The sequence below is a fragment of the Tyto alba genome, unplaced genomic scaffold, assembly GCF_018691265.1.
Source record: "Tyto alba isolate M040663 unplaced genomic scaffold, T.alba_DEE_v4.0 Super-Scaffold_29, whole genome shotgun sequence".
Lineage (NCBI taxonomy): Eukaryota > Metazoa > Chordata > Aves > Strigiformes > Tytonidae > Tyto > Tyto alba.
In genome coordinates, this window is record NW_024881303.1 from 8888308 (window position 1) to 8902879 (window position 14572).

The following is a 14572-nucleotide window of genomic DNA, read 5'->3' on the forward strand; positions in this document are numbered from 1 at the left end:
TACCAGAGCAAAGCTTGCAGAGTGTCTATTGGTGTAATGTTTCTGATCTTTCAGGTAGTTTATATCATGGACACTCCTTGACAGTAAATAATTCTAGGAAATGCAGAAAGGCAATACTTCTGCTTTCTGGATGAATCTGTAAGCTTCCATAACAACTTCTGTGAATTTAGACTTTGGAGACAATCTGGAGAATTACAGTGCTGACGTTTTTGGTGAGAAATGCTTGCCACTGTCGATCTAAGCAGTGCATCAATACTGAGATTAGATGGTATTTACTGAGAGTAGATAAACATTAATGAGTAAGGCTCCTTCCTAAACCTGCCTTAAAACTGGCAAGCTGCCGTTGTGATTGGTATGTTTGGCAACATGTGTGGCAGGGATTTAAATATCTTCTCCATGACCAGTTCACTGTGAAGACACATGAAATGTTTTTTTTCCCTTGATGCATTTGTTTTTATGGGTGGTTTCATCTCTCTCAGATTTTATCATACTGCGTTTGCTTTTAGAATATAACTCACCATTTTTGAAATCTGTGTGTGTTTTCTGTATATAAATCTCATGGTAGATCAACGAAAAGACTGAAAACTACTGTGATAATTTGGGAAGAGCTCAGGCTTTGTGGGACAAACTTCTTAGTTTATCTGGCACAATTGATGCTTGGGCAAATGCAGAAATTAAGAATGCAGAAGAGCATTGTCTGACTGAAGAGGACCTTACGCAGTTGAAGGTAATTTGAATGAAAATTTTTTACACTTAACTTACATTGTAGTGGTATGGACTTTGGACTATAAACATGCACGTTGCATAGAAATATCAGCACTGCAAAAGCAGAGGAAATTACATTTGCAGTTATATCTGCATGGATAGTTTCATTGTAGATATTGCATAATGTATTGGAGATACAGGTCTTGGAAGCTAATAAATAGATAGCATATGTGTATACTAAATTGTTAATGCAACACTGCAAATGCTGCTTTGGACAAAAGCCCCCTCATTTCTTTGTGCTGTACAAACATAGAGCAAAGAGGCGGCCTGGAAAGCTTGTAGGCTAGAGTACAGGAGTACACATATTTCCTTGTGCCTAGGAAAGGGAAGAGAGTGTGTATAGGCTAATAATTAGTTTTCTGGTTAGAAGTTGCCTATCAATGAAGATACCAGGGCCTCTGAAGTGGCTGGGCAATGCACAGTTCAAGGAAAGGTTTCAGAGTTGCCTTATTTTCTCCTGTGATCCTTGTCCCAGTGTGCTCCCCAATATAAATAAACGCAGCCTTAATAGTGGCTGGCTGCTAAGCGTCTCCAGGGGCTGCGGGTGGCCGACATCGGCAGAGCCGGGCTGCCCATGCCCCTTTTGCACAGATTATAGCATTAACTCTTGGTATCGGGGTGTAGCTGGGTATAAAGACACATGCACCAGTTCTATGCCATTGAAGAGCCTCACATACAGTGGTAAACACTTTAATTTCTGACTTTAGGGTCATAATCAACCAGCTGTGCTGCTTTGTTGTGGTTATAGCCAGGATCTACTAAACAAAAATAATTTCCTGCTTGAATGGGGTCGAGACATAAATATATTCCATATCCGCTTGTTTGAAAATATGCAGACAGTTTTTTCTGTGTTTACATGATACAAATGCCCTAGTTTTTATTACACTTATTTGCAGCATTACTGCTCCTGTTAGCGCTGCTCATTTGTTTTAATTTGCAGAGCAGTAAAAAGACAAAGTATTCTTTGTATGTAGATCTTACCAGTGAAACATGCCATGCAGAGGTGGATATTTTGTCACATTATTATTGCCTTTACCATTGTATTGTTAGAATTTACCTGAGGTAGTTCAGGTCCCCGAGGACTCCAGTAAAAATGCAGCAGCTGGCAACTGCGTCTTAAGAGCCATTTTGTTACCTGAAAACTGCTCAAGCCCAGCATGGTGTTACCATGCCCCTGACAGGCCTGTACTGGTGCTTAGGAAGGGCTGTGCTGGAGGTGGCTGAGCTAAAGTTATTCTACTGCTCCCATGTGAGAGGATAATTCTCAAAACAGAGGGGAAGAGAGGGCAAGGTAGAGGGGAATCATGTTTCCCACTGAACTCTGTGCATCTTTGTAAAATGATTCAAAGTACGGAGGTTGTCAGATTCATTTATCTATTTCTTATTATTTCTTTTGTTGTTGATCCTGAAACATCTCTACATGAATGTTAATTAAGAAAGAACCCTGACTGTTGCAATATGTATCATGTTACATAGGGTTGAAACCCAGGGCCCTTTGTGACCACCCAGCAGAGTACTGGTGCATGTGCTTTCAAGAAGCCTGTCACAAAAGAACAGAGTAATGAATTATTTGACTGCATATTTAAAGATAATTTCAGTATAAATGATGTGAGAGAAGTTCTTCTTTCCCCTGTAACCAGTATGCAAATGGGAACCCTTTTAAGGGCTGTAGCACATGAACGGGTTTTGGTGATTGCTTGTATAGAGACTGCAAAGGAATACTTTATCCTAAGGGAGTTTGGAATATCGATTTGGGAATATGAGACAATATGATTATTTTAGATATATCCTGTTTTGTAAGTTGAAGCTAGTATTTTACTTTCACATTACTGACTCGTTCCAAGATCCATTCAGCTGAGTGGAGGTCTTTTCATATACAAAGGATTTACATTTAAAAAAATGCTTACAGCATGTGTTGTATTTTATTACATCCCTACCAAAGTGTATCATCAGGATGCCAGCTCTTGACTTTGTCTATAACATCTGAGAATATCCCTTTTTAATAGAAGCAGCAAGAAGTAAATACAAAATTAGGATTACTTGGGTTATTATAGAAGTAAAATAATTAAGGTTTGTGAATTTATGCTATGTTTGCATTAACAACTGCTTTGCCTGAGAAACATAGAGTATTTCTGACTCTAATGCAAAAATGTCTAAATTATTAAAATGAAAATCAGGAAATGGACTAATTAGGGGAGCTCTATATGCCAAAATGCAGAATCAGAATATTACTATTACAATTTTCTGACAGAAACATGGAAATTTAATTTTGGGGGAAATACAGTTACCAATATGGTTTTGCCACTTTTAGGCATGCTTACGAGTCCAAGAGCAGAAACTTAAGAAATTTGACAACACGGTGGCTGAGATAGAAGAACTTCTGAATAGTAATGAACCTCCACTGGAGCTACAGGTACGAAGAAGCTTTTGCAGCTGATGTGCCAGTACTCATTACTACAGCCCTGCTTCTAGTATTGACTTCACCACAATCATTTCTTGATTTGGCTTACATATGCCCTCTCTGTCCTGTGCCTTTTAGGGACTTAGACCTGACCCAACTGTTTTGCAGGCCTGCTGAAAGAGGCCAATATTGGTGATATCTGGCTTTTAGCTGTTGGCCATGAACAAGGCATAATGGACCTTGTCATTCCTTTGGGTATCCCAGCAACTCAACATCCTGACTGTCTATTTAAAACTGTACCTTTACCTGGATATGGCTTAATGTAGCTTGTTAGTATGTAGCTATTTGGATAGAGTGGTGTTTACTGTGATGTTTTCCTTTGAGATATCACAAGGAAATCTTCATCTTTTTGTGTTAACTTCACACAGCAAAGAACAAATCCTTCTCTGGTGTTTGAGACCACATTAACCTACCTTGATCCTATACCAGTTCCCTAAGCATCTGCTCCCAGTGTCTGTCAGTGTCTGATGCACCTTGAGCTTGACCTGGTTTGGCTATTTGTGTGTTTATCCTCAGCAGGCAGTGAACTCAGAGGAGTTTCACTGGGTGAAGTGATCTAAGGAGCTTAGGAAAGGTCTCGGCAACCTTGTTCTGTGGACCCTCTGCTCCTTGGGAGCACCGTATGCCCTGAGCCCCCTGGGGTGGTGTTTCAGCATGTGGCCATGATCCCATTGAGTTGCTGTCTCATGCAAATCTGCGGAAGCCTTAAGGATAAGGTTAAGTACCTGTTGCTCCTTAGTGACTAGTTTTGAGCCAGAGGTCCCCAGCTCTCTGCTGTCCTTGCCTGGTTTTAGTATCGGTGTGGGGAATTTGCCCCAGTGGGTTCACTGTGGGAAAGTGTGTTACAGAGAGAGCTGACACCTTCTTTTTCGTGGTGGCCGAAGTGCATGTAAGGCCTTTATCTAGCTGGGAGTAGACACTGGCATAGACTGACAAATAGATTTGTTAGTAAAGCAGCACCGGTAAATGCATCACTAATAAAGATGAACTGAGATCATTCCTCCTCAGAAAAGCTGGGCTTAAATACTATCATTTTTCAATTTGTGGAGTGGGAGGGAAAGAAACTGGAACAAACTGTGATTGAAACGCCTGGACTTCAGTTCATTTCATTGCTTTTTATGTCTATCATGGAGTTCTGTGACGTTCTAGGAAATCAGTCCAGTATAATTTCTTACATATATTTATTTCCAATTTTAAGGTCATCAGAACATCTGTTGTGCAAAAAATGGAGCTAATAAAAGAGCTCTTGTCAGCGAAGCGGGAGACCAGTGAACTCAATGTAAATACAGCAGAGCTAAAAGGAGACCTTGATCTGGCCAAGACACAGATTGGAATGACCGAATCACTTTTAAAAGCTTTATCTCCTTCTGACACCTTAGAGATCTTTACTAAATTAGAGGTAGTGTGCCACAAATTATGTATATTTTATAATTTTGCTCATTATTTCTCTCCTGGGCAAGTCTTCGTAAGTGTTTCTCCTGTATAAGTTGTAACTGCTAGAATAACTCAAGTGAAGAGCCTGGCTTGAATATTTTCTTAAGATGCCAGAAACAAGAAATAAAAGCCTGTTTTCACTGGATGATATCAGATGTAGTTAATTAACCCTTGCAGCTGTTGGAAATGGTTAGTGATAGGCACAACGTTATACCACCCAAGATATGTTGAAGCGGTAGTGGGGCTACTGGGCTCTATCTTTTCCAAGGCTGGGTAATGTACAGAGCTTGTCTTTGTACCACCTGAGCCTGCCTGCAAGGGGAGCTCCCAGTAGTTTCAGCCAACTTTCCATCCTCTTTGCACCAGGGAGAGAGGTGAAGAAAGAGCTGCTTCCTGCTTGGAGGTTCAAGGCTGACAAGATTTAAACCTCCTGTTGAGCAGTGAGTGGATTATGCACATTCTGGGTGTCAGACCACTAGTGTTTGTGACAGTGAAATCACAGGCATTGGAAGAAAGATACATCTTTTAAGTAATTCTCTCAGCTCCCTCTAAATTATCTTTCAATCCACAGGGACTTGACATACAGAATAAGGCACTTAGGGGTGGAATAATGCCTATGGTAGCTAAGACATTGTAGCTTCTAGGTATTATATGCTCTGGAACAAAGTATATTGTTGTGCCTTTTACATATCTATTCTGTGTGATGCCTAAATTTGCATGAGCAAATGTATCTGTGATTATGTATGCATACAGATGTATACACACTGCTCAAGGAGAGTTTAGTGCTTGTATCTATCTATTGATTGCCTTGTTAATGTCAATATACTTTAAGAAATTGTTTTGACACATCAGCAGGACCGAACCATTTTGCAAAACTCTAATTTGTACTAAAACAGCTCTGTACAGTGAACTTCTGCTTGAACTTTAAAATTTTATTTTTTACAGTTGTCCTTTTTTTTTTTTTTTAACTTTAGGAGATACACCAGAAAATTCTGCAACAAGAACACCATGTGACATTACTCCAAGAAGAGACGGATTGTCCTGATGTGGATGAATTAAATAAACAGCTTAAATGTGTTACTGATTTATTTAATAAGAAAAAACATGTATTTCAAGATCACTTTATTGGTGTTTTGAACCGTAAGCAAACAGATTTTACATTCATATACATTTATAGGTTTGTACTGACCATCATAACCACTTCAAGGTTATGCAATTAATTTATTTTTGATTCTGTGTCTGAAAGTGCTTTGATATCTCAAACTGCTTCAGAGTTCTGAACAAGGTAAAGGTTTGGATAAAAATGGCTTTTGAGTCCAACAAACCACTCAATCTGAATCAAAGGATTTTGTTTCTTATTTTTCTGTTTTACAAAATAGATGAAGTACAAAGCATAATTCAGGAACAAATATCAGAACATTTAATTTAAGAATACAGAAATCAAATATTTTAATTTTTTCCAGTCATTTTTTATTTAATCCTAGTTATGAGAGTGGATAGTGATATTAAGTTATTTTTTGATTTGTGCAGACACATGACTGTGCATGTGTAGAATTAGACCCAAAGGTAGTCTCAGCTTCAAATAGTTTTTTGAGTAATATTTATTTGTATGGAAATGAGAAAATTTGCCAGCAGGCTAATCCAGGTCATGTTTACTGAAACTGCTCAGTGTAGCAGACTGTCCTTCCCAAGTGAACAGGTATGTTTATTGTCAATATCAGTTAAAAATAAAGTATGAACTGCAGCATTTTCTGTCACATGATCTGTAGTGAAAAGCAACCTTTGACAGTAGCACTGATAAATGTAATTACAAATTGTCTGAAATCTTCATGTTAAATAGATTTTCTTTTGCAGAATACAGTTAATGAAGAAAATTGGAATGTATCTTTTTTCAGGTCAGTGCAAGAATTTTAATGACTGGTTCAGCAGCACTCAGCTGTCCTTGAAGGACTGTTTTGAGCCCTCAGAAACAAAACTGATACTGGAAGAAAGACTGCAGAGGCTAAAGGTAAAGTATTTAAATGTTCTAATTTCTGAAGCTGATTGTTCTGAAAGTTTTACTTTTTTACAAGGGAGGCTATTTTTGGGAGTTAATTCACCTACAGTAGTTTTGTAACTTGAGATTGAAAGAACATTTCATGTAACTTAAAGCATTAGGACAATAAGTGAAATGAAAACAATACTTTGTTAAAATGAAGTATCAGTGTTTACGTTCAGACATAGTTGGGCAAGTGAGAGACAGGACAGTAGTTAGTGAAAATCAATGGACCTTGACCAAGTACTTGAATGTGCAAAGATGCAGAAAGTCAGCTATGTAGAGAGTAAAATGAAATTCTGACCCCCCTTGCACTCAAACGTGGAAAAATTTGCATTCACTTTGCTGTAGCCAGATTTTCATTCTAAGTCAGACAGAATCAACGGAAAAGAGATGGAAAAGCCCCAACATCTGCAAGAAGCAATCACAGTTAAGCAGCAGAAAAAGAGATAGTGATGTCAGTGTTAGATCTGAATGCTGCTTGCCTATTTTCTTCTGTGTGTATTTGTACTATAGAGAAGAAAATCCAAGTTATCTACTTCACATTCTCCTTATTTTACAAACAGCAGCTTTTCCATTTACAAGTGGAATAGTCAGCGCACTGAATTAACATATATTCCTTTTCAGGAACTGGAATTGATGAAGAAAATATTGGTGGAGATAACAGGAGTTGAAAAACTCTTGTAACGTAAATATCTATTTTACAACAGCAGATTTGACAAATGCATATTGTGTTTGTGCTCTTATTCAGCACTTCCTAACATCTGAAGGCAAAGACAGAGATATCCAAGAGGTTAAAACTTTGTTGAATAAAGTGAAGCATTACTTGCCCAAAGCAAGCATTAACCACCTTAACAGCCGTGTGAGAGATCAAGAAGCAGAACTACAAAGATTGATCTCCAAATGTCAGAAACGGGAGAAGGAACTTGGTGCTTCTCTCCAGCAGCTCAGTAGGTAGGAAACTAACGTCGTTTCTGACATTTTAATCACAAGTGATATAAAATGATTCATTATTAAGCAGCCATAGTGAATGGCAAACAACTCTACTTTTTTTAAAGATGGTATTTTAATAAAGGGCAGTGAGTGTTTTGTTGTATGCTTTGTAGCAGACTCAGTGTTATATGGGAGTATGTGTTTATGGATAATTTCAGTGACATGAACCAAGATACTTAAAATTAAGCTTGTGCTTAAAACTTTGCTCGATCAGGCATATGATATTATGATGTTAGCTTTTCAGCAAAACACTGCTGTCAGCAGGTTTTAGTCATGTAATGCCTCTCATTTTGACCTGTGTCTGTATTTGTACTCTCTTTAGCCTTAAAGAAAACAGCACGATCTTGGAAGAATGGCTCACTGCTCAGGAAGAAAAACTAGAAGAGATCAAAAAAGATGAGACAAAACTTGAAAACTTCTATAAAACACTATTAATGCAGAGGTATTGTTTTCTTTGGTCTCTGTCTAAGAACTATATTCTAAACAACAAATAGATGTTTATTAATTTTTTCGTGTTTTTCAGAAAACCATTTGACTCCATAGCTCAGCTAGCAAGTTCCTTGAGGGAGGCTGGGCTGACAGATGAAACCGTTTCAGAAGCCACTGATCTTATTAGTAGATACCAGACACTGAAAACACATGTAAGTGAAATGTCAGGGAATACTGAGAGACTTCCAGTGGAAGGACAAAATTTTGAAGAACTTGCCCAAGATGTTTCTTCCTGGATCAGAAAGCTTGAGGAAGCTGTTAATAACCTGAGTTCACAGGAAAATGAGCTGCCATCAGACAAAAGGATTGATCAGATAAAGGTATTGTGTTAAATGTATTGCTTTTCCACTTCACAGGTCATGCTATTATCAGAGGAATATAAAAGATACTGTCACTTTGTGGCTTATTTGGGGGCGGGGAGATGGTGTTTGTTTTTTTTTGGGGGGTGGGGATTTCATAGTTTATACACGTAAGGTGAGATTCTCTGCTGCATCTCTGGGTGGAGCAGCACTGAACTCCTAAGGTGCTGGTGGCCGTGTGCCTACTCCAGAGCTGGAGAGGGAGGTCAGTAACGTAGCTGGGGCATCCGGAGAGCTTCTGCAAAGTGTGTGGCTTCTCAAGTGTCCTACAGTGCGGTTGTGCTGGGCTGCTCCACTGCCTGGATGGGTCTCTCAGGCCCCAGTGTCCTTTTTGATGTCTTCTCTCTAACCACTTTAGGAGGCTTGCCTCCCAGAGTAGCCAGAAATGAAGATGTTGGGATTTACATGTTTTACTCTGTGGAAGGGATAATATTGTGACAAATATCTCTCCCTAAGATTTTGAGCATTTTTTTTATTTGTCAGAACAATATTGGTTTTGTTATGTAGAGAATAATTAACAAATCAGCTTTATTATCCCAGCCTTTCTGAAACTAGATGATCTATCTGTTTATACATCAGTTATGTGATATATTGGAAGGAGAATTGTTTTGTCTTGAACAGCCGTGTGCAAAGTATGAAAAAAATAATTGGTAATACCTTTTATTTTGTAACCAAAAATAGTTGTAGATGTACTGCTTCTGTTTCTTGTTTAATACAGGAAATCACAGCTCTCAAAGATGCAGGAGAGGCCAAAATACAGAACATGGTAGCTCTAGGAGAAACTTTAATCAGAAATGAGAAAAATAAGAAGGCGGTGGTTCAGCAGACTATTTCTGAGCTCCAAAACAAGTGGGAAAGCACCATTCGGCTAGCCACTGAATATAGAAGGTAATATGAAATTTTCCAAGAGGCAGTGCAGATCACTTACTGCTATAATGACTTTCTTCTCTTACTCCTGCACCAGTTCCATTGGATTTGTGTTCTTTTGGGGCAGAACAAGATACCTACATAAATACTTGTATTTCTGCAGTATTGTGGAGGGGCAGGTCACGGTTTGGATTGAACAATCAGGTGGAGGCCGTAGCCAGGAGGTGTAAAGGTGGTGGCAGGACAGGTGATGGGGTCTGCACAGTTTACCTCCGATTCCCTTTTGATACTGAAGTAGCTCAGCCACTCTTGTAAAAAAAAAAAAAAAAAAGAAAAAAAATGTGCACTGATTTTAACCACTGCGGCAGCCCTTCCCTGCAGCATGATCTGGGCTCTGTACCCCAGGCATGGTCACCCAGCAGATGTAGAATCTACCTTTGAAAATATTTGTACTGCTTCAGAAAAGAGTTTGGGATAAATCCAGGAGGCTGGAATTTTTAAAGTAGAGATTTTAAAACCTGGTTTATTCTGGCACTTTGAGAGTCTTTTTTGGCTGTGGCAGCTGGTATTGTTAAGTCAGCAAAGGCACTTCAGTGTCACTGGCACTGTGGCAACTGTGTCTGAGAGCTAGATTGATCCTTTAAAACATTTCAGATAATTCCAGGTGTGTTGTGTAAATATAAACTGAAGTTCTGATTTTGCACATGCAGATGCTTTCAAGATATTTGTCTGCTCTAATATCCTTGAACTGACTTTCAATAAAATCACTAGTAACTTTGCTGTAGAGATCAATGGAAGCTAGAGTAGGCCTATTGTATACTTTTTAAAAAATGTCTCAGGAATGAATTATTAAAAATAAGTATTTTTTGAGAATATTCAGTTGTATTCTCTTCTTACTGAGCACTCAGTTACAAGCAATACAAGTGGTGTTCAGAAAGATAGCGTATTGGCTATATTGGATCAACAGAGCAGAATGCAGAGCACCCTCTTCACAGTATGTTGAAGACAGGAGATGAGGTGCTCAGCATGTCTGAAGAGATGCTCAGGACCCTGCAGGATCAGGCCTGAGAATAACAGATGCAACATGGTAACAGCAGGCGCGTGAAGCTGGAATAGGCAACTTGAAGCAAGAGTACTTAACGTATGTGAGACTATGCTTTATTTGTCATTTGCCAAAAAATCTTGAGGGACAAAAAAACAAAACACTTAAGCTTTACTGTCGTTCTCATTTATCCTGCTGTACTTTACAGAATTTTAACCAGACTTTATTTATTTGGATTTGTTTGTGTGGGATCATATTTTCAAATATTGGCATTTAAGTTCCATCTGGAAAATATCTGAGCTTCATCACTAGATGTGAACATACAAATGTTACTTTTGTCTCACTGATCATAGTTGCATATTTCGTTTGGACAAATGCAATATGTTCACCTGGAGCAGAAGAGCATGCATGCTTATAAAGCACACAAATTGAAATCCAGCATCAAGGTCAGGAAAGTAGGCACTGGGCTAATGGGCTAATATGACCCATATTGTATATGCTGGTTTCATTGTATCTCTAAAACACTCCCCCACCTCCATCTCAACCAAAGCAATGTGTACCTTCTACAGAACATTCCCTTTCAGGAGACTGTCATAAGGAGTTGTCAAGGAAAACAGATTTGTACCATATTGTAGTTTTTAAACAGAACTTCTGCTGTAATGAAAAGCAGAAAAATACAGAGCATGAGCATCATATCTGAGATGCTAGAAACTATAGGTTTTGTAGTTTAAGATTTAAGAGGGTTAGTCGCTTGTCCTGCATTTAAGTCCAGTTCAGCAGCAATAACTTCAGTGGTTTCTATTTTCATCACCTTGAAAATTCCACTCTAAAGCTTAGCAGTAATTTAAAACCTGAAGAAAAGTATTCAGTATGCTCAAGTTCATTCTAATGGTTGACTCATTCACAATTTGGCATTTTCTAGGTAATGAATAAAAAAAAAATTAATACTGTTAAACACAATATTTTTTTCTTAGCCCTAAAGAGCAACTTCAGCTCAACAGGGAGCAATATGAGCAAAGCAAAGAAGATCTGAGAGTGGCTCTAACTGAACTGGAGAAACAGCAACAGGAGATTGGTTTTGCCCTTCAGCCTGGTTTGCAGGAGAAGCAAGCTCAGCTGACAAACTATGCTGACCTCCTGCAGAAAGCAGAAGACTTAACTTCCCGATTTAATGAACTGAAAAGCCAGGAAGACCACCTACAGGGTCACACTGGGGATCCCTGCTTCACAGAGGTGGAATGGTTGGAATTAAAGCATCAACATGAAAATCTGCTCAGCCAGTTACAGGTTGGAACCTCACTCTCTTTCATTATGAGATTATTAGTATGCCTGTTGATTGCAGTTCTCACTGTTTGCCTGTAGAATTCAGCTGGCAAGTTTATGGGTAAAGCTGGAGCTGTAGAAGGGCAGGGAATTCCTCTCTCTCTCTCTCTCTCTCTCTTACTGTGGGAAAAAGAGCACCAGAAGCTCATATTTTTCGCCACCATGTGCTTTGCAGAGGGATAAATGTTTAAACAAATGAGACCAAGGTAAGTGTGAAGAACACTTTGTACCTGTATAAACAGATTCAGATAGCTATAATATGAAGCATTTGTTCCCATGATCGCCAAGCCATGGTAGTTTCTTTTTGTTTTGGAAGGATGAATGGGTTTTCCTGCATCTTGTTTGTTATTGGTTCCACACAGTTTAGCGCAAATTGCATTTGCACATTATGTGTCATTCCACATCTAATCTTTCATCCATTTTGAATAGAAAACATTCCTTTTAGAAATAAATTCTTATGGAATGCAACCTCTTCTGCTTCCTGCTAATGAGGATTTTGTTCATGGTGGAGTCCATGATGGGCTGGGAAGAGGTCAAGATATTTTTTGTGCACCTGTGGTTAGCTGGATATTTTATGGGAAACAAGGGAGTTTTTTGTGTTACTAAAGTCCTGGAAAAACTGTGACAGCCTGTGGATGAGTAATATTTGTTTGAGCTAATGGTGAACTGATTCTAGAAACTCCTTGGTTTCTAGACCATAGTGCAGACATTGGAAAGTCATGTTCAAGAGCACCGGCAGTTCCAGGATATGGTAGAAGGCCTGAGCACTGAGCTGAAAACTGTCTCTGAGAAGCTTGCTGATCGTCAAGGTCCAGCAATGGAACAACCATCAGCTGAGGAAAGCCAGTTGAAATCAGAGGTATGCTGCAGGTTTTTATATCATGGAGAAAGTGGGTCCATACCCTAGGGGCTTGCAGAGACCATTACATTTATAAGAGAGAACTGCTAATGCTATTAAACTGAAAAACTAAGAAACCTTTCTAAAATATAAAGTGTATGTGTGTTCCTTTTATCAAAATAATTGTAGGCCTAAATCTACTCTTAACGCACTGAGGGGACCTTTACTGTCAGCTGAACTGAAGGTAGAATTGTCCTAGCTCAAGCACCCAGGCTTCTTCGGTTTGGATGGTTGGGGTTTTTTCCTCTTTGGTCATAATGAAGGAAGAGATCATTAAATTTGGTGTTAGTAACTGTCTTTAAATTAGCCAGAGCAGAAAGCTTAAGAAAATGTCAGTGAGCCAAGTTCAGTTTTAAGAAGTGTCCTTCATGCCTAAGTAGACTTTCTTTAGCACTCTGGCAGAATGGATAACAGTCTTGTAGCTATGATCATAGAGAGCTACTGAAAGCTGAAACCATAGCTCAGATATGGATCACTGTAATTGTACTTGATCCAGAATTTGCTAGTCCTCTAACAAGTAAAAAGGAATAGGTGAAGGAGAGAATTATCTGTTCAGAGTTTGGAAAGATCACCATGCATCTCACAGCATACTATCTGATTATTTTACCACTGTTGTAATGCTTATAGTGTCAGGTTTTCTCTGTTCATAAAAATGGATGACTAAAATTAATGGTTTAGTATTTTACTTTCTGTAGTAAATAGGTCTGCATGTACTTTTCAGCACAGTTTGTTGTTCACAACAAATATTTATGATTTTAGTGATTGACTTCAGATTTTAGGATTAAGTATATTGAGTGAAGATACTTTTCAATAAAATGTTTTCTTTGTGTTTAAAGGAACAACAAGGACCTCTTAGTCAATGCGAAGAGATGTTAAAGAAGATTTTGGTTTTAGCAGAAACTGTTAAACAAAACACCTCTTCACCAGGACAGAAGTTTATTAAGGATGAGATTGAAATACTTCAGAGTGAACACAGGAGTCTGGAAGAAAGACTTGAAAACATAAAGCAAAAGGAGGAAAATATTTTCAGTGAAGTCCTTGAGTTAAAAGCTGAGTTTGGTAATGAAATACAAATGGAAGATAAAGCAGATACAATGTTGAGGAGAGAGATACAGATCACTTCTGATACCCCTGTCACTGCAGAAGAGAGTTCCACAGCAGCGGAGGTAAAGGAGCCTTTGGAAATGCATGATGTGAGTATATTTGTTGACAGTAATTGCAGAGGAAGACTGGTTAAAGAGGCATCTGTCTCTCAAATGTCTTCTATATATTGCATCCTATACTGCATCCTTAATTTAATTGAAATTAAACCTTCTGTAAATATATGTGTATAAATCAAAGATGTGGAGGAGAACTCCCTTAACGTGTTTTAACAAGCCTGGAACAAACCAATAATGTCTATTCAAAAATGCAGTTTTCCATTTAAACACAAATTGCGTATAGCTTTCTCTTGCACGTAATTAAAGCAGGTATCCTTGGTCAGGACACAAAAGGAGAACGTGTATAGTTGAGAAAATTGCAGATACACCTCTGCCAAAGAACTTTGAGAGCTTCTGTTAAACCAGTAAGATGTGTTTAGATCTGCAGCACCAATGTCCAGTTTGGTGTTGTAGATAACATTAAATCTCTGAATGGCAAAAAATATTAAAATACAGCGTTCACAGTGACACAAGCAGGTTTTCTTTTATGTAATTTCTCTTAGGGACAAGATATAAATGGAAATATGCCAGAGAAAGACAAGAAAAATTATCTGCTTTTGGAGGAAAGCAGTGTATTGTCAGGCAGCCCCATTATAGGTGTCATGGTTTGAGCTCAGAGGGCAACTGAGCACCGTGCAGCTGCTCACTTCCCTCTTCCCCCCAGCGCCGAGAATGAGAAAATAAGCCAAGCTTGGGATTTGAGATAG

The 14572-nt window shown here is 38.6% G+C and overlaps 1 protein-coding gene across 8 annotated transcripts in view; it reads left to right on the forward strand.

Annotated features, from left to right (window-relative positions):
• The window catches only part of SYNE2 (spectrin repeat containing nuclear envelope protein 2), a 198665-nt gene that overhangs the window by 60736 nt on the left and 123357 nt on the right, over positions 1-14572 (forward strand). For all 8 annotated transcript variants that reach the window (XM_042798988.1, XM_042798991.1, XM_042798987.1 and 5 more), the window contains exons 33-44: positions 566-727; positions 3077-3178; positions 4425-4625; positions 5635-5800; positions 6556-6668; positions 7447-7649; positions 8011-8130; positions 8212-8497; positions 9255-9424; positions 11420-11732; positions 12463-12627; positions 13503-13859. In XM_042798988.1, the coding sequence (XP_042654922.1) occupies positions 566-727; positions 3077-3178; positions 4425-4625; positions 5635-5800; positions 6556-6668; positions 7447-7649; positions 8011-8130; positions 8212-8497; positions 9255-9424; positions 11420-11732; positions 12463-12627; positions 13503-13859 (2358 nt within the window). The remainder of the gene's footprint in view (positions 1-565; positions 728-3076; positions 3179-4424; positions 4626-5634; positions 5801-6555; positions 6669-7446; positions 7650-8010; positions 8131-8211; positions 8498-9254; positions 9425-11419; positions 11733-12462; positions 12628-13502; positions 13860-14572) is intronic.